At 40.4% G+C, this 25,527-nt stretch overlaps 1 protein-coding gene and 1 pseudogene across 6 annotated transcripts in view; both read right to left on the minus strand.

Moving 5' to 3' along the window:
• Positions 1-25,527, minus strand: part of L2HGDH (L-2-hydroxyglutarate dehydrogenase) — a 58,192-nt gene that overhangs the window by 19,790 nt on the left and 12,875 nt on the right. For 4 of the 6 annotated variants that reach the window (XM_069596156.1, XM_069596160.1, XM_069596161.1 and 1 more), the window contains 5 exons: positions 20,361-20,492; positions 10,556-10,718; positions 9,303-9,337; positions 1,423-1,590; positions 12-169 (listed from right to left, as the gene is read on the minus strand). In XM_069596156.1, the coding sequence (XP_069452257.1) occupies positions 12-169; positions 1,423-1,590; positions 9,303-9,337; positions 10,556-10,718; positions 20,361-20,492 (656 nt within the window). The remainder of the gene's footprint in view (positions 1-11; positions 170-1,422; positions 1,591-9,302; positions 9,338-10,555; positions 10,719-20,360; positions 20,493-25,527) is intronic. The other 2 variants (XM_069596158.1, XM_069596159.1) reach the window with 1 other exon arrangement.
• Positions 3,817-5,166, minus strand: LOC138444019 (histone PARylation factor 1 pseudogene; annotated as a pseudogene).

Consider the following 25,527-nt stretch of genomic DNA (forward strand, 5'->3'; position numbering starts at 1 on the left):
AATTAAGTTACCTCTTGATGATTATATCCATAATATCTCTGGCACTGAAGTCAAAGGGTCTGTAGCCTTCTCGTTTAAAGGCAAGAACTGCATTTGGCCCTAGCCAAATATTGCCATCCATCCTTGGTGTGAAGTGAACTCCTAGGAAAGGAAATCGGCTATCGGGGACCTACAGATTTAACAGAGCAAACAGAGCCCCATTTCATACTGCATTTTATTATACACACAAACATTGACCAGGTAATATAAAACACCTTCTCCCCATGCATTTACTTGTGATCTGTGCTCAGATAATACTTTTCTACATACGTGCTTCTGCCTAGAAAGGCCACACAGGAAACCTGATGCCATGATCATGAGGCACACTGTCCCATCTATTCCTCTTTCTGGGTAAAGAAAAAACTGTCCTACTTTAGGTTATTCCCCACTCCTACCGTCCCCACCTAGGAATCTACGCAGCTGACAAGCAAAATCAGAACGCCAGGAAAAAACCCACCTTCATAACACAGGCTTTTGTCAAGTGGGAATGTAACAGGTTAGAACAGATGATGGAAGTTTTGGCAAGATTAAAAACACTGAATAGCTGAATACTCGTAGTTCAACCCAGTAGGTCCAGACAGAAGAACGAGCTTTTCATTTAAATGCCTATGTCTTTTACACCATGAAACTACAGAGTGGCCACATCCCCTTTCCTGCACTTATAGATAAGTGAACTAAGACAGAAGACCGGCATCTGGGCTTGTTATAAGGAAAAGTTCTCTTAGGAATACTCCTTCCAGAGAGAGGCGGGAGAATCAGGTTCTTTCCTCACTGTTCTTCCTGTGGTACACTCAAGCTTTCCAGTACTTGTGAGCAAGTACTGACAATTTAGCGCTTCCCTTGTGGCTCAGCTGGTAAAGAATCTGCCTGCAATGTAGGAGACCTGGGTTTGATGCCTAGGTTAGAAAGATCCCCTGGAGAAAGGAAAGCCTACCCACTCCAGTATTCTGGCCTGGAGAAATTCCATGGACAGTATGGGTAGCCATGATATCAGAACAAAGATGTAGGGATTTAACCCAGAGAAACGGGTGGAATGCTTGAACTAAAAAGCCCTTTAAAATATCTCTTGCGTCTAACCCTGGGAAAAGTTTTTGTTTCATTCCCTTTTTGCCACAAGCATCTTGAGAAAGCAGAGGTATCATGGCTGGCATGTGTGTGTGCTCAGTCGCTCAGCCGTGTCTGATTCTTTGTGACTCTATGAACTGTTACCCATCAGGCTCCTCTGCCCATGGGATTTTCCCATGGATAAGAATACTGGAGCAAGCTGCCATTTCCTCCTCCAGGGGATCATCCCCACTCAAGGATCAAATCTGCGTCTCCTGCATTGGCAGGTGGATTCCCTACCACTGAGCCATCTGGGAAGCCAAATGTATCATTACCTACCGGATAAATATTTCCTTTTACAAGATAGCGCTTTTCTGGCTTCAAGACTAGGTAATCTCCCCGGAATGGTACAATTCGAGGATTGGGATTGCAGCCACTCAACTCGGAAATACGGTCTGAGTAAAGTCCTGCACATGTCACAACATACTGACATTGAACCTCCTCTCCCTAGGGCAAGAGAAAAGAACAGTGACTTCTGGGAAGCAGAAAGAATAGGTGATAGCAAAGACAATAAAGGCACAGATATGGATCATTCATTCATTCATTTACAGCTGCATCACACAGCTTGCAGGATCTTAGTTCCCTCACCAGGTATTGAACCCAGGCCCCTGCAGTGAAAATGTCCTAACCACTGGACGGCCAGGGAATTCCCATCTTTTTATTCTTTTTAAAAGATGAGATTAAATACAAGTATCAGCAAAAGAAGTTCTTCAGCATTTAGTTGGAAGGTAGAAACTTAGAGCAGTGGCACACAAGAGGATATCACCTCAAATTTTGTACTTTAGGGTTATAGTGGTTGACCTAGCGAGGATACCCAACAAGCCACATACAGACAGCTCTTTTTTACAAAGACCTACCGTGGAACTTCTTCACTACTTATTGCAGGAAGAAGCCACCTTCATTTAGGTGGCCTCAACCCATTTGGACTCCTCTGTATTTCAAATAGCTTCTCCTGTCTTATCTAGGGGTAATTATCCTATTACTCTCAGGTTGCTTCACACTCAACCCTTGCTCAACTCCAACTGTAATCTACCCAGCAACCAAGGTCTCCCTTCTGATCAGTATCTACTTTGCAAAGTGAGGCTACTTTTCAACCCACATTTATTTACTGAGAATGCACACTATGGTCAAGGTTTGCTTTAATGACTAGGAGACTACTAATCTTAGGCTGTGTTTTTTCATAAATTTTATTTGTGATTATCATCTGCATATTTTTTGCTTTACTCTGATAGGGTTAGCCAATTTGTGACTCAATTTCCTAAATGATTTCATTTAACCCTAATTCCCTACCATACTCCATTTCTATTGCTTTATTTCTTACAGAGGAAACAACTAATACCTTCTCGCTCCAGGTAATCTCATGTTCCTAGATTTCCTTACGAGAGGACCTGTTTCTGAAGCCTTGAGGCTTCTGAGGTTTCTGAGCCTCATCTGCCTCAGTGTTCTCTTTCTTTCTAGGCTTTACTGATTTATCCTTATCCTATCTCTATGTTCATCCTATTTTTGCCCAGCTACCAAGATAAGCCTCTTTTCAACAGATATAAAAGCACACTTTGGACAAAAATCAAATGAAACTTCTTTGCAGTTAATTCAAATTAGCTAGACTAAACTCATGAAAGTTTTAAGACCCTTGAAGTCAAAGGACTATGTCAACAAAAATAAAAATGCCTCTTCTAAGTAGGTTAATATCTTTTCTGTTCATCTAGAACTATATACCAGAAGTACAAAAAATTTTTCACGTGATATTAATCTACTAGTTACTACTTAAAAAGTCAGCAATTCTTTTGTTCTTAGAACATAAAATGAAGATAAGCCTTATGAGAAACGTAAAGATAAAAGAATTTGTAGAATGGTACCAGAATGCAATAACTTAGAAGTTCTTTTAAAAACTTGAGGAACAATTTCGAAGGAAAAAAAAATTAAATAATTTAGTAACATTAATTTCACACCCAAAATGGAAATTTTTAATTACAGTGACTTATTAGTTCAACCATTAGAGTCTTTTAAAAACACACTATTCATCATTATTGGTATTTCATAAGCTTCCCTGGTGGCTTAGACAGTAAAGAATCTTCCTGCAATGCAGGAGACCAAGGTTTGATCCCTGGGTAGGGAAGATTTCCTGGAGGAGGAAATAGCAACCCACTCTAGTATTCTTGCCTGGAGAATTCCATGGACAGAGGCACCTGGGGGCTAAATCCATGGGATGGCCAAGCGTCAGATGCAACTAATACTTTCACACATTCAAGTGAAACAGACCTTTCCCCCATATTCAACTTATAAATCTTTAGTTTGCAACTCCTCTCCTCAAAAGTTTATTTTAAAAATTCATTTCTTTTAGCTTGTTATAAATGCATAGATATTCAACTTGATAAGCTGACTCAAAATTTTATAATTTTAAAATATATTAAAATTATATTAAAAATTTTAAGTTATATTATTTAATTATACTAGAGGAAAATGCCAAAATAAAAGTAACAACTATAGAAGCTGAATGAAATACATATCCCCTGGTTTCCCACAGGCCCCTGTGTATCTTGGATCACATGATGCCATACTTTAGTTCCTTAGTTCCTTAGGCCAGGGGTAGAAACAGACTTTTAATCCTTCTTTTTTTTTAGCTTTATAAAAGTTTTAAGTAAATGTTTCCAACAGTTTGTTTTATGTACTTCTTGAAAACAAAATTCACAGGTTTAACATTAATGCTTTAAAATATTATACATCAAGAAAGCCAATTCTCACTCACGCAACAAGTTGGTCTGTGTTCTCTTTACTCCTGTTTGCCAATCTTCAATAATTTCTGCAAAGAGACTTATTGTCCGTAGAGTATATGCAAGAGGTGAAAGCTGGCCAGCAGCTTTATGAAAACAGTCTGAACCATAACATGGGAAGTCCATCCCACTTACGCTTCATTCTATAATCACATGCATCACTAGCAAACTGCATGAAGGTCATCATTTCTTGAATGAGAGTACTTCAACAATTGTCTTGCAAATTCCCTTGAAGCTGGCATCTGTTTCAGGGAACTCACCATACCCAGCATCATTTTGCTCTACTGGGACCACCAAGCCTGCCTCATGGAAAGTCTTTGTCGTGACTTTCTTATCTTTATATTTCATCTTCATGGTTCTCTGTTCCAAAGAGTAAACCCAGTGCTCTGGCTGCTTCTGTGCATTTTTCATCTATGTTTTTCAAGAGACCAGTTTTCTTCTTATTTGTTTTTTAATCAAAAAAAAAATCTGATGGCAGCAAACATGTTATCTCCATTTTGATCAATTATACAATTTTTCTTTGCTCCAGGGCTTCCCTGGTTGCTCACATGGTAAAGCGTCTGCCTGCAATGCGGGAGACCTGGGTTCGATCCCTGGGTTGGGAAGACCCCCTGGAGAAGGAAATGGCAACCCACTCCAGCACTCTTGCCTGGAAAATCCCATGGACGGAGGAGCCTGATAGGCTACAGTCCATGGGGTCACAAAGGGTCGGACACGACTGAACGACTTCACTTTCACTTTCACATACCAACATATACAGGAGGTTGGTTCATCAGGAGACTCCCTGAAATACCCAATGTGGAAATGAATTTTATTATCTGCAGAAATAATGGTCTGGAACTCAAGAAGGCCACGGTAAAATCTCCAGTGAAGGTTAAAATCGGGCTTGCTGATTTTTTGTTCATTTTATGTTTCATAAAGACCCACTGATCAAAGTCGAAAGTTTGCAGAAAAGGGAACTGGCTGACTTCTCAGGATCAAGTCCTTCATAGAAATTCCAGAAGTGATAGAAATCTCCAGGCAGAGAATAACTATAATGATTTTATATACTTATTTTCTTTTTAATATCTCGTTTCTAAAGTCACTGGAGACCTCAGTTTTACAGGATTTACTCCCCACCAGGCCTGCACTTCCCACCACTGCTGACCATTCTGCTTCTTAATCCTTTTCTGAATGGACACCCTGGCTGTTCTGCCACTTGGGCCACATGATCCAGCAGCTCTGACAGTAATTCAAGTTTGTGGCTGATCATGATGTTTTAAGGAGACTTCGGTAGGCCCCTATAGGAGGAATCACAGCACAGAACTTTAGGATTTTGGAGGAAAGTTACACCATCCTCTGAAGGTAATTAGCCTGCTTTTGAGAAAGGGCTTCTGCCTTTGATTCAACACTTGACCACAGGTCACCAAGTTACCATTTGAACTACCCATTACTCACCAGGCCACAAAACTGGGTGTGTACACAGCACTCTGTCATCAAGAGGAAGTGGAATATACAAGATCAGAAATGTATAGGTCCTGCAGGCACACATAAGTTGTGGAGGCAAGTGGCTCAAATGCCCATGACCTCCACTGCTAAATCATCTCCTCCCTCTGGACCTGCTCCCTCAGCCCCATGGAAAGTGATCAGCTGACCAAGGAAGAAGAAAATACAGGCCAGCTTGACAAATGGTTCTGCACAACATTCTGACATCACTTGAAAAGAAGAGCTACAGCACCAGCGCCCCACTTGGGAGTGGCCCTGAAGGTCTGTAGTAAAGGGCAATCTTCCCAAGGGAACAGAACACAGAATGTCATACCTGGTTATTTATCTTACCTAGAAGGAGAGATGGCTAGAAGTATGGATCTATACTGTTTCATGTGCAATGGCTATTTGCTGGATGGTCAGAGAAAGGAGCTCTGGAGAAAAGGTATGTGAATGGATCTCTCAAAACAGGTTCAGATAAAAAAGATATTTGGGTTCTCTATGAATGCTCACTGAAGAGTGATCATGGAAGAGGAAAATTTTAATAATCAGTAGACAAGATGACCTGCCCTGTGGATGTTAGCTAGCCTCTGTCCCCAGGCACCCCGTCCACACACAATGGCTTCATGAACTAAATGGTTATGGCAGCAAGGAGGTAATGCATGGGTTTAACAACATGGACTTATTCACCAAGGCTGATCTATTTACAGCCACAGGTGAATGCTCGATCGGCCAACAGCAGAGATCAACATAGCCACTGACATGGTCCCTGGACCACTTCAATCAAAAACCAAAGGCAGCACTTAGTCCTCACTGGAGTAGACACTTGCTCTGGATATAAATTCATCTTCCTCACCTGCAATGCTTCTATGGAAACCACCATCTGTGAACTTACAGGATGCTTTATTCACTATTAATGGTATTTTACTCAAAAGCATTACTTCTGATCAGTGAGCTTATTTTCCAGGAAATGAAGCATAAAAATAGGTTCATGCTTGTGGAATGCACTAATTTTACCATTTACCCCACAATCCTGAAGCTACTGGGTGACAAAAAGTAGAATGAGCTTTTGAAGATCCAGCAACAGCACTAGCTGGCTGGCAACACCTATAGGCTCGGGGCAATGTCTTCCAGGATTCTCTACATGCTCTAAACCAGTGACTCATACCTGGTGTTGCTTCTTCCACAGCCAGGATTCACAGGTCTGGAAATCAAGTGGTAGAAAATGGGAGTAGCTCCTTACTATTATAATAAACTGCTTATGAAATGTTTGCTTCCTAGCCCTACAATTTTTGGCTCTGATGGTCTAGAGGTCTTGGTTTCCAAGGGAAAAAATGCTTCCATTAGAAAATAAGCAATGGTTCCATTAAGTCAGAAATTGATACTGTCATACCTGGTCACTCTGGGCTCCTCCTGGCAGTGAATCAATAGGCAGAAGGAATTAACTGTTCTGGGTGGGATGACCGATTCTCTCAAGGGAACACTGAGTTGCTACCACATAGAGGGCTCAGAGATGATAAAGAGAAGTATGTCTGGGATGTAGCTTTCCTGGGATATGTTTTAGTTTCCCCATATGTTATTATAAAAGTTAATGGAACCCAAAAATGGAACCCACAACCCAAAACAAGCAGGGCTGCTAAGCGCACAGACACTTTAGGAATGGAAGTTTGAGTTACCCCAGCAAACTAGGAACCATTACCAGCTGAGATGCTTGCCAAGGGCAAAGGGCCTATGGAATGAGTAGTGGAAGAAGGAAATCATAAATATCTGCTATGACCATACGACTGGTGACAGAAATGAGGAGTGTAGTAGCTAGGGGTATTTCTTTATTATTCTAAAATAAAATATAATTGCCTATAAATTACCCAACTCTTTCTTTAAGATCATTGTTACTAGAGTGAACTGTGTCTTCCTCAGATTTATAGGTTGAAGTCCTAATGCCCAATGAGACTGTATTTGGAGATAGGACCTTTAAGGAGATAATTAAGATTAAATAAGGTCTGTAAAGTGGAACCCTAATCTCATAGGACTGGTGTTCTTATAGGGGAAAGAGACTGCTCTCTCCCACTCTCTCTCTGCATGTGTGCAGGCACAGAGAAAAGGCCACTTAAGGACAAAGGCAGCCAGCCACAGCCTGAGAAGAGAGATCACACCAGAAGCCAACCCTGATGGCACGTGGACCTAGATTTTTAGCCTCTAGAGATGTGGAAAAATAGATTTCTGCTGCTTAAGCCACCCAGTGTGTAGTACTATGTTATGGAAGCCCTAGACAACTAGCACACCCATTTCTGCCACTTCCCCATCCTCTAACATGGGGTTTCTCAACTTCAGCATTATTGACATGTGGGACCAGATGCCCCTTTGTTGTGGGGACCTGTCTCTCACATTGTAGAATGCTTAGCAGATTTCCTGGCCTCTACCCACTAAATGCCAGTAGCAGTGCCCCGCCCCCCGCCCCGCCACTTCCACTTCTACTAGGTGTGATGAGAAAAATGTTTCCAGATGTTGCCACACGTCTCCTAGGAAGAAAAATTACCTCCAGTTGAGACTTAAGATGCTTAAATAGTGGTTAACCTTTTATCTCAGGATTTATATTGCAGGATCTCAAAGTGGGAGAGTGACTCAGATAGAAAAGAAATAAACATTCACAATCAATAAAAGTAGACTTTGTATCCTTTTTGGAGAGAAAGCTTGTCTTCAGGTGTATGAAAGATAGTTCCACCTTGTGGATGGAAGCATAATTGTTCTACTCTTTCATAAATGCAGTTATAAGGGGTGTGAGTGCATGCCAAGTTGAAAAGGGAGGGACTGCAGGGGATTTATGGTGTCACTTCGGTGATGCTGGGATTGATGCTTCCTTACATGCTTCTAACTTAAAGCTGACCAAACAGCAACTGCATATGATCTGGGAGGCAGAGGTACAGCAGCAACCACACTATTCCCTGAAGGTCACCTCTGGCCCAAACACCCACTGCCAAGTATTGATAAATTACAACTCCACCTTCAGCTCACCTCCTGACTACCCATCCTACTGGCCAAGCACTGCCCCAGCCACCACTTGGGTACAGACAAAGCTTCCTGCTTGCATTCCAACTTTAGCAGCTGGACACACTTGGCTTCTCAGAAACTGGCTGGAGATGCCTCCTGATCTACCAACTCCCCTTCTGAATTTTCACCTCGCTACTTTCAAAACTGTGTAAGGCCTAATTCCTACAATATACTCATCGATGACTCTACTCTCCTGACTGACTGAACTCTGATCGTTCAGTGAACAAACAGCTAATGCAATACTTCTATGCTATTCAATAATTCTTGTTTTAGACCATGAGAAGATGAAGAAAAGCAGCCTATCTCTCCCTGCATGGCCTGCTCCCTGTCCCCAAAGTTTTATAATTAGCAGAGAGTTAATAGTAATTTCATGTAGATAAGTAGGCAGAAACGATAAAACATCTATCATTTTTCATTACTCCAAGTGCTTATAATCCTATCCTTTGCTGGCACAATCACTTGATGAAGACGTTTCCAAGTTGCAACCCTTCTTAGAATGAAAGTTGTTACATTGTTCCCAAAGGATTTTTCTCAGAATAACTTTTACAGTAGGCAAATTTCATTCAATGACATAAAATACAGCACTGTGGTTTAATTCAACTTTTTAAGGAAGAAGATGACAGTAAATAAAGTAGATGAAAGTAGTTTACTTAAGAATCTTGGGACTGCCCTGATTAAGACTCTGGTGGTTAAGACTCTGTGCTTCCAATGCAAGGGGCTCAAGTTCGATCCTTGGTGGTAGAACTAGATCCCACATACCACAACTAACAATCCCAAGAGCCTGCAAGCTGCAACTACAAGATCCTCCATGACACAACTAGGACCTGGCACAGCCAAATACATAAATAAAGATTTTTTTAAAAAAAGAATCTTTACCTTTGTGTTCCTTATAACAATTGGATATTTCATCCCTGAAAAAAAAAATAGTAAAAAATTTATTTTTAGCAAAAGAAGGCCTACATTAAATGAAATATTATTCTAGTCATAAATTTCAAGGATTATTTCCGTCATAACCATGACTGGCTCCTACTTTTCATTCTAAAGTTTTCTTTTTACCAAGTAGCGAGATTAAACTGGTTAATATTTGACAATATATAAAACTCTGGCATGTTTTTTTTTAGCATATTTTATTGTAATTCATTTAATCTGTAAACCATTCCCCACCTCAGCTCCAACATTAGAAGGCGCAGCTTTTCTGTGAACCATAATCCTAGAAAACATGCTACAAAATGGACCATCACAAATCAGCATGTATTTTTCCACTGGAAGAATGCTATGACACTTGTCATTCAAGTGTTCATTATCTGAATCCTTGCAGATTCTAGGTTGTATAGAGAAGCAAGAGTTGTTACAACACAAAATTTCCAATGATAAACTATTTCTAAAATTTGTTCCCAGTCAGATACATGTGATCTTAAAGACCTATAATGCATATGGATAGCAGATAAAGAATATGATTTACTTACTTACATCAAAAATTAATTGATTATGCTATCTACCTAACAATCTCAACTATTTAACAATTTTGCTCATCATCTTAGAATTTAGAAGAACACTGGGAAAATGATTGCTTCAGATAGCCCAGACCTCCTTAAAGGCTTGTCAAGAAAGAACGAACTGAGCACTACTTCTTTTTCCCTTCAAATTTCCAAACAACAAATTTAAGGCTTAACAACTAATTCATTTGGTTTAAAAAAAAAAAAATCTGTGCCCCCAAAGCAAAACAAAATAAACTTTAAGTACAGGCTACAGTGGGGGAATTGGGGGTGGGGGGTTCAGAATGGCTGAGTCATGTCCTATCCCCAGACAGTCTGATTCAGTAAGACTGCTGCTGCTGCTAAGTTGCTTCAGTAGTGTCTGACTCTATGTGACCCCATAGATGGCAGCCCACCAGGCTCCCCTGTCCCTGGGAGGATGCTAAAATCTGCATTTTTAACAAGCATCCCCAGGGGATTCTGAGTCTAACCTATTGGATAGGAAAGTCTTTGGGAGCTAATTTCACTTCTGCACCTGCCTCCAGCTCTGTGCCCTACTGGTGACCCTCTTATCATGCTACCCTAGACAGAAACAGTCCCAAATTTCTTTAAAGTCAATTCAAGTATTCAACAGAAAACATAAGGACAGCTTACCATCTTTACTTCTTGAAGGACTTTCTCTAGCCATTTCAATATCTTCTACTTCAAAACTGGTCAAAATAGAGCCACCTGCTTCTTGGAAATCCTTGGCAAATGACAAAGCCACCTGCCGATAGTCCACGATGCCAGTATAAGGACAATCAATAGCCATTAGACCCTGGGACAGAATTGTGAAAAAATCAAGACAATATACTTAAAAACTGCTGAGAAGAGGCTCTCCAATGAGGCTTCCCTGGTGGTTCAGTGGTAAAGAATCCACCTGCCAATGCAGAAGACTCAGGCTTGATCCCTGGGTTAGGAAGATCCCCTGGAGGAGGGCACAGCAAACCATTTCAGTATTCTTGCCTAGGAAATCCCATGGACAGAGAAGCTGGCAGGCTATAGTCCATGGGGTCTAAGAGTTGAACGTGACTTAGCAACTAAACAACAGATTGTCCAATAAATTTGATCTTTGGCTGAATTTTTTTTACTGTTTATATTGATGGATAACTCACAATTAGCCTTTCCTGGCAAACATCTAATAGTCTTAAAGAAAAATAAAATAAAACCTTTCTCAATTCAGTGCCTAAATTTGATACTGAATATGTATACAAATTGTCTAACAGATAACAGAAATAATACTAGCTAAATAAGAAAACCTCTGTAATCTGGAAATAATTCTCCTCCTTAGAGGAGTTAATTTTTCCAGGCTCTTCCAACTGCTACAATGAGTCTTTCAGTTTTATTTATCCTTAACCATATCTGATTCTGAGTCAATTCTGTATCACCAATTCCTTTCTATAAGCTGTGCTAAGATTTTCCCAGTAGTATATTATCTGTCATGCACACTCAAAGAGAGCCCAGAGTTGTTCACAATGTTTTCAGAGTATCGATCTGATTTGCTGCAGAATCTATCTTCAAGACTGCAACTACTGAATGGAGATTTTAGTGGTTCATTCAGACTTTCTTTTCAGGTAATATGGAGAAATTAATAGCCTGGGTATTTAATTGCTATGTTGGAGTATGTGTGTACGTGTGTGTCAGTTGCCACTCAAAACATGTTTATAAATGAATGATCTACAACCATACATATTCAATTTTTCAGAATAAGTATTCAATGTGCACAGCCCTTTTCTAATTGTGAAGAAAAAGATATGAGTAGAATTTCACACACTAAATACTGACTACATTTTGGTGAGTGCTTGGAAATGGCACCATTTTCTGTTGCCTTTTTGTATAGAAGAGTACATCAGTTCTCTCAATCAATTTCCCCTAAGAGGGCAGACTGGTTCCCAGGATAACTAAAGCCCAGAAGTTGAATGTGACTTAAGTGCTGCCATCCTCCTGGGCAGCACTGCACTGCTGTTACAGTTTTAAAATGACATCTGATAATATTAAATATCTTATCTGAATTCACTGCTCCACCCTAGCCCCGTGCATTTACCTGTCTGGCCTTTAAAAGCTTTTGATTTTGCCACATTGGTCAGGAAACCCGGACCAATGTTTCCAAATGGTCAGATGGTACTAAAAGTGAAGGCTCACAATTTCAGGCTCTTTCACAAGCTGAACCTAACATGTGGCAAAATGCATCATTCTCCTGACAGTCTTGCTTCCAGAATTTGAGAGCATTTGCCAAGAACAGGAAATCATCCCTTCTGTTTCAACACAGTAGAAACATGTAAGATTTTACACTAGAACTTCTATTGCCTGAAATTCCTAAATTCACAGGTCCAATAAGTAGAATTCAACTTCAACCTACAAATAGTATTTGGGATACAATAACCTTGGAAGCTAATTTAAGATAATACTAAGAGTTTAGTCACAAAAACTTTCTTATATAGCATAAAACTATGTGATAAGTATGATAACAGAGGGATAAAATAACATGTGTACAAGTGCTTCGTATCAATCTTTTTTTTTAATATCTCAAATATCCTCCTTATTCATCTTCTACTCCTCTAATCCAGCACATGCCTGACACACACAGAAGGCACTCAAATATTTACTGACTGAATGAACTTTTGAGGGCTATCTTTAAACATATACCAAATTTTACCCTTCCTAACAGGTTTTCTTCTTCCTTCCCTTTCTGGTCTTGGCTCTGACCCTCCTCATGAGATGTTGGTGTGCCTTGCCTGAATGTGGATGGGAGGGAAGGTGAACAAATCACTGCTGCCAAGCTGCTGACACTCTGGCCTAGGGTGGGGTTAGGAGACAGGCTGGCTGTCTGCAAGCCAGCAGACTGCACGTGCGCTGACCAGGTCACCAGGTCAGAGCTTGAAATCTGGTATCATGGCAGGTCAGGTGGTTGGAAAAGAACCAGGCAAGTGGGTCAGGGAAAGCTAAGGGCTGGAAGTCAGTCAGGAGGCTAGAGGAATATGTGATTGACCAATAGCGTTAAAGTAAGGCAGCTGGATCAGCACAGCTAAGGTCAGAGGAAGCAGTCAAGACAGAGAAGCATAGGGAGCACTGTCAAGAGCCATCCTTCAAAGTTTACAGATGCACTTTCAAACTTTCTCAGATACGCCCACTAGGGGCACTTCATTTTCTTCTCAAAGAGATCTCGTACAAGAAACCCTTCCAGAGTTCCCCTGACAAACTATTTCTTTCTGGAGGGCCTGGAAGAAAGAGACGAGACCCTATACCATGGAAATTCTGCCTCCCATTCCTGGTAGTGGTCGTGAATTTGGGGGAAAAGGGAGACATTTACTCAAGACACCTTTATGAAAAACTGAAGTATACTTTCCACTACATATTGCCACCCCTAAAAATGTCTAGACATTGATAACCATAATGTGGCCTTCTATAAAGTAGATCACTACTGCAGAGGCCTCAGGGAAGGGTAACATACACCTCTCTCAGAAGTTACACTACTTATTCATCTTTCAAGCGGAGGGCTCACCTCTGAGAAGACTATTCTAGACTCTCGGATTAAACTAAAAGCTCTCCCTTATCTTCGTACAAGACAGAGTATCAGTAGTATAGTGATAATACTTATCACTCTATTAAAACTATCTTCTGCTACACTCTAACTTCTTTCAGGATCATGGCAATGTCTTGCCTTCACATCTGCAGTACCCATTGTAGTGCTGGGCACACAGTAAAGAAGAAAATGTTGGTCAAATTAACTTGATTATCTATATATACATACTTCATCTACCTCATTCTGAGAAATGTGAGGATCACATGGTCAGGTGCACAGAACAATATCTAGACTCATCCCTAATCTTTATGATGTACAAAATGCTGTTTTGCTTTGTTTTGAACAGTAAGGCATGATATAAAGAACCATGGGTCCTTCTTTTTCTATTTTTTTTTTCCCAATTTCTAAAGTTATCAGACACACAACAGATGATTGTTGTTTCAGCTGACTAGCTGGAATCTTCCAAATCCCCAAGATTTCAGTACCATCATGAAATCAAAAACTTTGTTTCCCAAACTCCAGATTTAATATTGTTTTTACATCATGACCAAATCCACAGTGGGGTCAGGGGCTCATATTTTTTTTTTTTTTTTACACTAATCTTGAAGTCTGAAGCAGTTTCTTTATAGCACGTAAAGACAGAAACACACGTTAAAAATTAGCATGCCTCTCTGGGGGAGGTTATAAATTATTTTATTCTCAAACAGATCAGTGAGATTCTGACTTCTTAGTTTCACAACCGAACACTATCAAAATCACACAAAACAATAAAACAGAAACAGGTTTAGCTGTTTTATAGTCAGGAAGCATTCAATAATTCTTGTAAAGCACTGTATAGATAAGAGATGGGAAGCAAGTTTAATTTCATTTTTTTAGCAGATTTGATTTTTTAGAGCAGTTTTAGGTTCACAGGAAAACTGAGCAGAAGGAAGAGAGATTTCCCGTATAGGATGGCATCACTGACCTGATGGACGTGAGTTTGAGTGAACTCCGGGAGTTGGTGATGGACAGGGAGGCCTGACGTGCTGCCATTCAAGGGGGTCGCAAAGAGTTGGACACAACTGAGTGAATGAACTGAACTGAATACTTCCTGCCCCCATATGTGTATCCTAATCCCTTTCATACTAATATTTTTTTAAGTATGGCATTAGTATACACCACCAGTTCTGCTATAGACTGAATGTCTGTGGGCCTCCAAAATTCATAGACTGAAACCTAATGACCAATGGGACAGTATGTGGAGATGGGGCATTTGGGAAGCGATTAGGTAATAAGGATGGAGCCTTCATGAATGGGATTAGTGGCTTTATAAAAGAGACTCCAGAGAGCTCCCTCACCCCTTAAGTATTGTGAGAACACAGCTAGAAGATGGTCTATGAACCAGGAAGTGGGTCCTCACCGGACATCAAATCTTTCAAAGCCTTGATCTCAGACTTCTAACCTCTAGAACTATGAGAAATAAATACCTGAAACTTATAAGCTAACTGGTCCACTTTCCAGATGGCACTAGTGGTAAAGAATCCACCTGCCAACATAAGAGACACAGAGAAGAGGGCTGAATCCCTGGGTCGGGAAGTCCCCTGGAGTAGGAATTGGCAACCCACTCCAGAGTTCTTGCCTGGAAAACTCCATGAACAGAGGAGGCTGGTGGGCTACAGTCTATAGGGTTGCAAGCAGTCAGACACGACTGAGCACACACTTTGTTGCAGCAGCCCCAACTGATTAAAACGAGCTTTTATGTGAGTTACTCACAACCCTAGTTTGAAGATATCCTAGGATCTCTCAACAATGTTTTGAAATAGCCTATTTTATTCTACAGAGGGATTGACATGGCTTAAAGGAAATAAACAGAATAAAATAATGAGTTGCAAGCAAAGTATTAGGAAAAAGGGAAAATGTAAACCAGGAGAAAAAGAACTTAAAAAAGTTATCTTATCAGATGTCACAAAAAGTACCTGCTGCTAAGTCGCTTCAGTTGTGTCCGACTCTGTGCGACCCCATAGATGGCAGCCCACCAGGCTCCCCAGTCCCTGGGATTCTCCAGGCAAGAACACTGGAGTGGGTTGCCATTTCCTTCTCCAATGCATGAAAGTGAAAAGTCAAAGTGAAGTCGCTCAGTCATGTCTGACTCTTAGCAATCCCATGGACTGCAGCCTACCAGGCTCCTCCGTCCATGGGATTTTCCAGGCAAGAGTACTGGAGTGGGGTGCCATTGCCTTCTCCAAAAGTACCCAGGTATCTCAAAAAATCAATTTTAATTCACCAGAATTACTGCTTACATAAAGCACAAAATAACAACCATCACTTCTTGAGGATTAACATATCCTGGATGCTTTACATGTATTATTGTATTTAATTCTCAGAACAACCTCCATTTTACAAACAAGAAGTCTGAGGTTTAGAAAAATTTTAACTTAAGGTAAACAGCTGTTAAATAGGCAGACATGAGATTTAAATTTATGTCTGTCTGACTTCTCAGCCACCACAAACTGCTGCTCATCTTATGTCAAATCCCATTTTATGGGGAAAAAAACAAGAGAAACTACAGTGAGATAAAGAATAGTATGTCAAAACTGCCTTAAGTCTAGAAATTACTGACCTATGATATATACAGTAGCAGCAATGTTAGTTGCTCAGTTGTGTCCCACTCTTTCAGACCCCATGGAGTTTAGCCTGCCAGGCTCCTCTGTCCATGAAATTCTCCAGGCAAAGTACTGGAGTGGGTTTCCATTTCCTTCTCTAGGGGATCTTCCTGACCCAGGGATCAAACCCGGGTCTCCTGTATCGCATGCAGATTCTTCACCATCTGAGCCACCAGGGAAGCCCAGCAGAAAGGAATCAGGTTTTCTAAAAATAGGGACAACAGAGGATGAGACGGTTGACTGGCATCACCAACTCAATGGACATGAGTTTGAGGAAGCTCTGGGAGTTAGTGATGGACAGGGAAGCCTCACATGCTGCAGTCCATGGGGTCGCAGAGCTGGATACAACTGAGCAACTGAACTGAACTGATTCTAAAAATAACTATAACAGGTAGTGTCGGTGGTGTCATAGGGAGTAAAGGTGCTTCCAAAAATAAATATATAAATGGTTCTGACCTCCCACTTCAAGGCTCCCCTCTCTCCCACAACCAGTTTCATCCTATGCACCAGAGTTTGATTAACTTTTCCTTAATTAACACAGTTTGCATATCATTTTCCTGCCAAAATCAGTGGCTCCCTACTGTTTAGATCAGGAGCTGGTAATTTTTTCTGTAAAGGGACAGATAGTAAATATTTTTGTCCACGTGAAGCTTAAGGTTCCAACTACTCAAGTTGGCTGTTTGGCACAAAAGCAGCCAAAGATAACACATAAATGATTAAGTATGGTTGTATGCCAATAAAAATTTATTTGTGTGACACAGAAATTTTGTTTCCTATAATTTTCACTGTCACAAAATATTATTCTTTTCATTTTTCTCAACCATTTAAAACAGCTTAGTAGGTCATTAACAACACGTTGTGGGCTTGGCCCACACGAGCCACAGTTTGCTGATCCTGGCTTAAGACCCATGTAGCATTTGCTCAAAGCCGGAAGAAAATAGACAAAATCAGATATTCAATGAATGCTTCTTTTTATTAAAAAATCATTCATTCATTCATCATCTCAGAGAAATAAGAACTATATGGAGAGAGGAAAAGGGAGAAGATCTGTTCCCACAAGGAAAACACTCTGACCATTCTGAGTCCGAAGGGAGAGAGAGGTGAAGTATGCCAGAGTCGAAGATGTTATGACCTTCTCTGCAAGAAGAACTCACTCAACGCTATCTGGATTTCTAGGTACTACCAATCTCTTGGGAACTTTATACTACTTAAGAAAATAAAATATTTTGATCCAACCTTAACTGCGCAACTAAAGATAACTTAAGAAAAATTAATTCTATATTGTCTTTGTGTAAAAGGATTTGAAGCAGCTTGTAAAAACAAACAAAAATACATACAAAACAATATATACTAGCATTAAATTTTAAACCAGACAAGTATATGGACTGGAAGTTATTATTTGCAGACAATATGATTGTATATATAAAATACAGAAGAAGAATTAGGACTTCCATAGCAGTCCAGTGGTTAAGAATCCATGCTTTCACCACAGGGGGCACAGGTTCTACCCCTGGTTGAGGAACTAAGATCCTATGTGCCGTGCAAAATGGCCAAAAAATAAAAAAGAATTCATAGATAAACTGTTAGAATCAATAAGTGAATTAAACAAACAAAATGAAGCAGGTAATGTTCTGTTTGTTGATCTGGATGCTGATCACATTTCATGAAAATTCATCAAGTTGATGATTTTGAATGTACTGATATGCTAGGATTCAATAACAAGTTCCAAAAAATAAGAGCATACAGAAAACAAAGATGAAAAGACAAGATGAAACAAAGAGTGAAATTAGTGCATAAAAATGAAAATGTATGCTTAAGGCTTTAGCTACTTGGCAAGAATGGGGCACAAATGTGTCCTGTTTGGGATCAAGGTAAACAGGACAATGCAATCAGTTACGGTGTCCATAGACAGAAACTGCTCAGGAAAGAAAAATTAGACTTAAAACTGGGGTCTGAGAGAAATTTCTCCTGAGTGTTCTCAAAAGATGCTATTCAACAGTGAACCTATCTTCTTACAGTAGAGGCCTTAGTGAGTGACACAGTGATTTTCTCCATAGGCTGATGCCAAAACACCAAAACACAACTCAAGGAGAGTAATCTGGGGTCAAGGAGTGGGTGGGGAGGGAAAAACAATACAGTATAGCTGTACCACAGTCTGGTGGTCTGGAGAGACGTAGAAGAATGAATGATCATCTAGGCTCTCTTCTTTAAACAGTGTTTCTCTAAAGCGAGCTTTTGATAAGCATCACCTGACAGTGAGTTCAAGGTCATACTCACTAAGATAGGTACCCAGAGTCCAAATATTGTATAATGTCATTAAAACACTGGGGACAGATGCAGAAAGCAAACCTATGGTTACCAGGGGGTAAGTGGGGGTGGATAAATCGGGATTGATATATACACACTACTGTATATATTAAAATATATATATATATATATATAAGTAAGTAAGTAAGGTCACTCAGTCGTGTCCAACTCTTTGTGAACCCATGGACTGCAGCCCACCAGGCTCCTCAGTCCGTGGGATTCTCCAGGCAAGAATACTGGAGTGGGTTGTAAGATATAAATAAATAAAATAGACAAAATAGATACATGGTGGTGGTTAGTTGCTTCAGTCATGTTCAACTCTTTTGCAACCCCATGGACAGTGGCCCACCAGTCTCCTCTCTCCACAGGATTTTCCCAACCAGAACACTGGAGGGTGTTGCCATGCCCTCCTCCAGGGGATCTTCCTGACTCAGGGATCAAACCCACGTCTCCTGTACTGCAGGAGGATTCTTTCCCGCTGAGCCACTGGGGAAGCCCATAGGTCCTTATTGCTGCTGCTGCTGCTGCTGCTGCTAAGTTGTTTCAGTCGTGTCCGACTCTGTGTGACCCCAGAGACAGCAGCCCACCAGGCTCCCCAATCCCTGGGATTCTCCAGGCAAGAACACCGGAGTGGCTTGCCATTTCCTTCTACAACGCATGAAAGTGAAAAGTGAAAGTGAAGTCGCTCAGTTGTGTTCGACTCTTACTGACCCCATGGACTGCAGCCCACAAGGCTCCTCCATCCATGGGATTTTCCAGGCAAGAGTACTGGAGTGGGGTGCCATTGCCTTCTCCGTAGGTCCTTATTAGTTACCTATTTTTACATATTGCATATATATATACACATATACTACTGTTGTGTATATATTATACATATATACATGCACAATTTGGGCTATATACATATATGTACTTTTATCTATTTTATTGTATATATATACACACACATATTTTGGGAAGATCCCCTGCAGAAGGAAATGGCCACCCATTCCAGTATAGTTGCTGGGAAAATTCCATGGACAGAGGAGCCTGGTGGGCTACAGTCCATGGGGCTGCAAAAGAGTCAGACATGACTTAGTGACTAAACAACAACAATAGGACCTACTGTATAGCACAGGGAACTCCACTCAACACTCTGTAATGGCCTATGGGGAAAAGAATCTAAAAAAGAGTGGATATGTGTATATGTATAACTAATTCACTTTGATGTATACCTGAAACTAACACAACATTGTAAATCAACTATATTCCAATAAAAATTAAAAAAAAAACAAAACCCTGAGGAATGGAACACAGGAGACATAGCAATTCACTGTGACGGTCAGTGAAGTGGGAATTGGACAGTAGCCTCTAAAAGGCTATCAAGGAAAGTTGATAAGCAGAGTAATTATTATACATATATAGTCAAGTCTCCATCACAAATAAAGATCTGGTTTTCTTCATAGCATGTTTTAAGCCAGATACTCTATAACCCACCCTTCACACCCTCCTGAAGCAGACCAGATACTGCAGCCACCATCCTCAAAAATTTTCAGTGGCTACCCATGTTTACTGGATACACTTCAAAGTATCAGCATGAATATCAGGCCCTTTGTGTGGGCTACTTCTGCCTTTCCAATCCCATCTGTTATCTCCTACTACACACCCTACAGCCCAACCACACCTCGCCGCTCAGCGCTTTCCCAACACATCACAGGGCCTCAGACCTCCCTTGCCTTTGCATGTGTTCTTTGGACCTGGTAGTTTCTCATAGGGAAGAAGAGATGAGCATCCAGAGTTTGTGGCAACACCCTCCTGTGTCTGTCACCTCAATGCGCCTGTGACAAGATTATCTGTTTCTATGATTCCTGCTTCCTATAGGCTCACCCCCAGCCTCCATGTCACAGGGACTGAGCCCCAACTGAAAATATCCCTGTGAGCATGTGTATGGGGTTAGTGAATCACTTACCCTACAATATGGCTCCTTCTTTTTTATGTCCTCCTGCTGGATCAGCCTCAGGCCCTGGACACCATTCTGTAGGCCTCTCTCATACAGGGCCTGAAGTCTGGGAATTTCTTCTTGTTCAACAGCCACTATAAGCTTAGAAAGAAAAGACATAAAGAATATGAATAAAGTTAAACATATCATCAGCTATGAAAGATAAAGTCAATGGAAAATCATAAATTTTTGTATGATTCAAACTGGGTTGAGTTTTTAAAACTGCTTTTTGCTTCATGTATCTACTTCTCCCTTTCTCCATGACTTCACTCTTCCTCCACCAAAAATATTTGCCTTTAGACTGCATTAAAACAAAGGTGAGGCGTAGCCTCAATTTTCACATCTGCCATCACAGTTGCTATGTGCGTCTTGGCCATACGTATCCTCTTCACTGTTTCAATCCCAGAGGGGAACAAAGCACAGCTTGTTTTGTCTTTAAATTAAAAAAACAAAAAAACAATATCAGAGCAATAGGAAGTATTCAGTATAATGGAATATCACTAACAGAAAACTATTTTCTGGAATAAAGTACATTTCAAAGTATTTACTGAGGCATTCTGTCATAGGGGAGGAAAACAGAAAATTCAACAACTTTACTCAAGATTCCTTTTCTATTAATATTTATTTCTGGGCAAAGTATCTGTTTGAGGTAGTTTCTTTCTTACTTAACAGTTACCAGCAAAGGAAAACACAGATGATATTCACAAGTGCATTAGAATTCAAAAATCACTATTTCATAGCAAGGGGTCAATCACAGCCCATGAAGTAATACTTTTAATTAAAGTGTAAAGGTTATCTAAATCAACAAATACTTAACCTTAAAAACAGATGTGGAATCAGGCGGCACTATCAAGAAAGTAAAAAGATAATGCACTGAACGAGAGAAAATATTTGTAAATCATGTCACTGATAAGGATCTAATATGCAGAATATATCAAGAACCCTTTACAAACTCTGTACAGACTTCCATATACAAAGTAAGTAAGTTACAGGGATGTAATGTACAGCATGGTGACTATAGTTAGTAATTGTGTCTTTATAGGTAGCAATTGTGTATAGTTAGTAATTGCATATTTGAAAGTTGCTCAGAAAGTAGATCTTAAAAGTCCTCATTATGGACTTCCCTGGTGATCCAGTGGCTAAGAATCTACCTGCCAATGCAGAGGATGTGGGTTCAATCTCTGCTCTGGAAAAAGTCCACATGCGAGGGGCAACTAAGCCCATACACCACAGCCACTGAGGCCAGTGCGCTCGAGAGCCCGTGCATTGCATCAGGGAAAACCACCACACAAGGCATGCGCACCACAACTAGAGAGGAGCCCGCTCTGTGCAACTAGAGACAGCCTGCGCGAAGCACCAAAGAACCAGCTAAAAATAAAGAAAGAAATACAATATTTTTAAAGGATCATATAATATTTTTTTTAAAGTCCATCATCACAAGGAAAAAAATTCTTACATGTTAATCATACTTCAATTTAAAGAAATAAAAGGACATCAAACTTGATTTAAAACAAAGAAGTTGGAGACGGGCAAAGACTCAAATAAGTGACTGAACCAGGAAAACTATGAAATCAGGTTATTAAGTCACACTGACATTGCCATGGCCTGGAAGCAGCAATCTGTAAAGTAATCCCTGGAGCTGAGCTGAGTAGGTTAAAAGCAATGACATGATTTGACGTAAAGAGGGAATAGGCTCCAGAAAGAAGCAGGTGTTACAGAGCTCAGAATCATCGCATGGGCAGGAATGGGGCCTGCTGTGTTTCTCAAAGGTGTTCAGCAGATGATGGTCGGTTCCTTTGGCTTAAAGCATTGGATGCTTAGTAGGTCTTGCATTCATGCAGTGAATCTCACTTGATCTTGATATATAATTCTTTTTATATGTTGCCACATTCAGTTTACTAGTATTTTGTAACAAACAAACCCTCATAATGCAACCATAAAAACTGTAAATATACTTCCACATTTTGCTTTTTTTTTTTTTGCTTAATAGTATGTCAAGACTATTTTCCCACATCATTAAAAAATTCTTCATAGCATTTTTAAGGGCAACAATGAATTTTTATTCCTAAAAATCACATGGAGAGGAGTTATAAGGAAATACTGTGAACAACTATAAGCCAACAAATTAGATAATTTATATGAAATGGGAAAACTCATAGAAAGATACAAACTTGTGAAACTGACTCAAGAAGAAAAAGAATATGTGAATAGACCTGTAACAACTAAAGAAACAGAATTAATAACTTTTAACAGCTCAGACCTCATGAATGCTACCAAGTATTTAAAGAAGAATTAGTACCAATTCTTCACAAAATCTCCCAAAAAAACAGAAACAGGAACACTTCTTATTTCGACAAGATCAGTTAACAGTCAAACAAGACAAAGATATCAAAAGAAGACAAAAACTGCATATCAACATCCCTTATGAATATTGATACAAAAATTCTGAACAAAATACTAGTAAACTGAACGTGGCAACATATAAAAAGAATTATACATCAAGATCATGTGAGATTCACTGCATGAATGCAAGGCCTCCTAAACATCCAAAAGTCAGTGAATGTAATAAGTTCATGTTAATAGAATAAAGGACAAAAACCACATGACTGCCTCAGCAAAAGTGGAAAAGGCATTTGAGAAAATCCAACACGTTTTCATGATTGTGTTGTGCTAAGTCGCTTCACTTGTGTCCGACTGTGTGACCCCATGGACTGCAGCCCACCAGGCCCCTCCACCCACGGGATTCTCCAGGCAAGAACACTGCAGTGGACTGCCATTCCCTTCTCCATTTCATGATTAAAAACACTCACACAATACAGGTAGAAAGGAATTTCCTCAGTCTGGTAAAGGACATCTTAAAAAAAAAACAAACCCACAGCTGTCATTATACTTAATAGTGAAAGATTGAATGCTTTCTCTCTAAAATCAGGAACACAAGGATATCTACCCTGACTACTTCTATTCAACACTACATTAGACATTCTACGCAGATAAAGCTAGGCTTTGCATGCATGTGAAGTCACTTCTGTCATGTCTGACTCTGTGACCCCATGGACTTTAGACTGCCAGGCTCCTCTGTCCACAGGATTCTCCAGGCAAAAATACTGGAGTGGATTCCCATGCCCTCCTATAGGGGATCTTCCTGACCCAGAGAACAAACCCATGTCTGCTGGGTCTCTTGCACTTGCACACCACCTTTAGCAGTACGTGAACCGTGAATTTCCAGATGTACAAGCTGGATTTAGAAAAGGCAAAGGAACCAGAGACCAAACTGCCAGCATTCACTGGGTCACAGAGAAAGCAAAGGAATTCCAGAAAAACATCTACTTCTGCTTCACTCACTACACTAAAGCCTTTGACTGTTGGGATCACAATAAACTGTGGAAAATCTTAAAGAGATGGGAAAACCAGACCACCTTTCCTGTCTCCTAAGAAACCTGTATGCAGGTCAAGAAGAAACAGTTAGAACCGGACATGGAGCAACGGACTAGTTCCAAGCTGGGAAAAGAGTACACCAAGGCTGTATACTGTCACTCTGCTAATTTAACTTCTATGCAGAGTACATTATGCAAAATGCCAGATTGGGTGAATCACAAGTTGGAATCAAGATTGCCACGACTCAAAAAACAGATTGCCAAGAGAAATATCTATAACCTCAGAACCTCAGATATACAGATGATAAATGGCAGAAATTGAAGAGGAAAGAAAGAGCCTCCTGATGAAGGTCACAGAGAGTGGAAAAGAGGGCTTAAAACTCAACATTTAAACAGTAAGATCGTGGCATCCAGTCCAATCACTTAATAGCAAATAGAAACAGAAACAGTGGAAACATTGACAGATTTTACTTTCTTGGGCTCCAAAATCACTGCAGATGGTGACTGAAGTCATGAAATTAAAAGACACTTGCTCCTTGGAAGGAAAACTATGACAAACCTAGACAACGTATTAAAAAGCAGAGACATTACTTTGCAGACAAAGGTCCATATAGTTAAAGCTGTGGTTTTTCCGGTAGATATGTATGGATGTGAGAGGTGGCCATAAAGAAGGCTGAGCACCAAAGAATTGATGCTTTTGAATTGTGGTGCTGGAGAAGACTCTTAAGAGTCCCCTGGATTACAAGGAGATCAAACTAGTCAATCCTAAAGGAAATCAACCCTGAATATCCATTGGAAGGACTGATGCTGAAACTGCAATACTTTGGCCACCTGATGCAAAGAGTCAACGCATTGGAAAAGACCCTGATGCTGGGAAAGATGGAAGGTAGGAGGAGAAGTGGGCAACAGAGGACAAGATGGTTAGATAGCATCACTGACTCAGTGGGCATGAAACTGAGCAAACTCTGGGAGATAGTGAAGGACAGCAAAGTCTGGTATACTGCTGTCTTTGGGGTCACAAAGAATCAGCCATGACTTAGCGACTGAACAATTCAACACTCTATTGTTGTATTGTACCACAGTAGCATATTGCCCAATATGCTACTGGAGATCAGTGGAGAAATAACTCCAGAAAGAATGAAGAGGGTACCATGTAGGGCCACCCAAGATGGACTGGTCCTGGTGTACACAAGGTTTTATTTGTGCCCTCCAAGAGTCTGTTTCCCCAGTCTTGATCACATGGACCACAAACTGTTTAACTCAACGAAACTATGAGCCATGCCGTGTAGGGCCACCCAAGACAGATGGATAATGGTGGAGAGTTCTGACAAAACACAGTCCACTGGAGAAAGGAATGGCAAACCACTTCAGTATTCTTGCCTTGAGAACTCCATGAACAGTATGAAAAGGTAAAAAGATAGGACACTGAAAGATGATCTCCCCAGGTCGGTAGGTACCCAATATGCTATTGGAGATCAGTGGAGAAGGAACTCCAGAAAGAATGAAGGGGTGGAGCCAAAGTAAAAACAATACCCAGTTGTGGATGTGACTGGTGATGGAAGTAAAGTCCTATGTTGTAAATAGCAATACTGCATAGGAACCTGGAATGTTAGGTCCATGAATCAAGGCAAATTGGAAGTGGTCAAACAGGAGATGGCAAGAGTGAACATTGACATTTTAGGAATCAGTGAACTATAATGGACCGGAATGGGTGAATTTAACTCAGATGATATTCTATCTACTATTGAATCCCTTAGAAGAAA

Source organism: Ovis canadensis, chromosome 7, assembly GCF_042477335.2.
Source record: "Ovis canadensis isolate MfBH-ARS-UI-01 breed Bighorn chromosome 7, ARS-UI_OviCan_v2, whole genome shotgun sequence".
In the NCBI taxonomy this organism is placed as follows: Eukaryota; Metazoa; Chordata; class Mammalia; order Artiodactyla; family Bovidae; genus Ovis; species Ovis canadensis.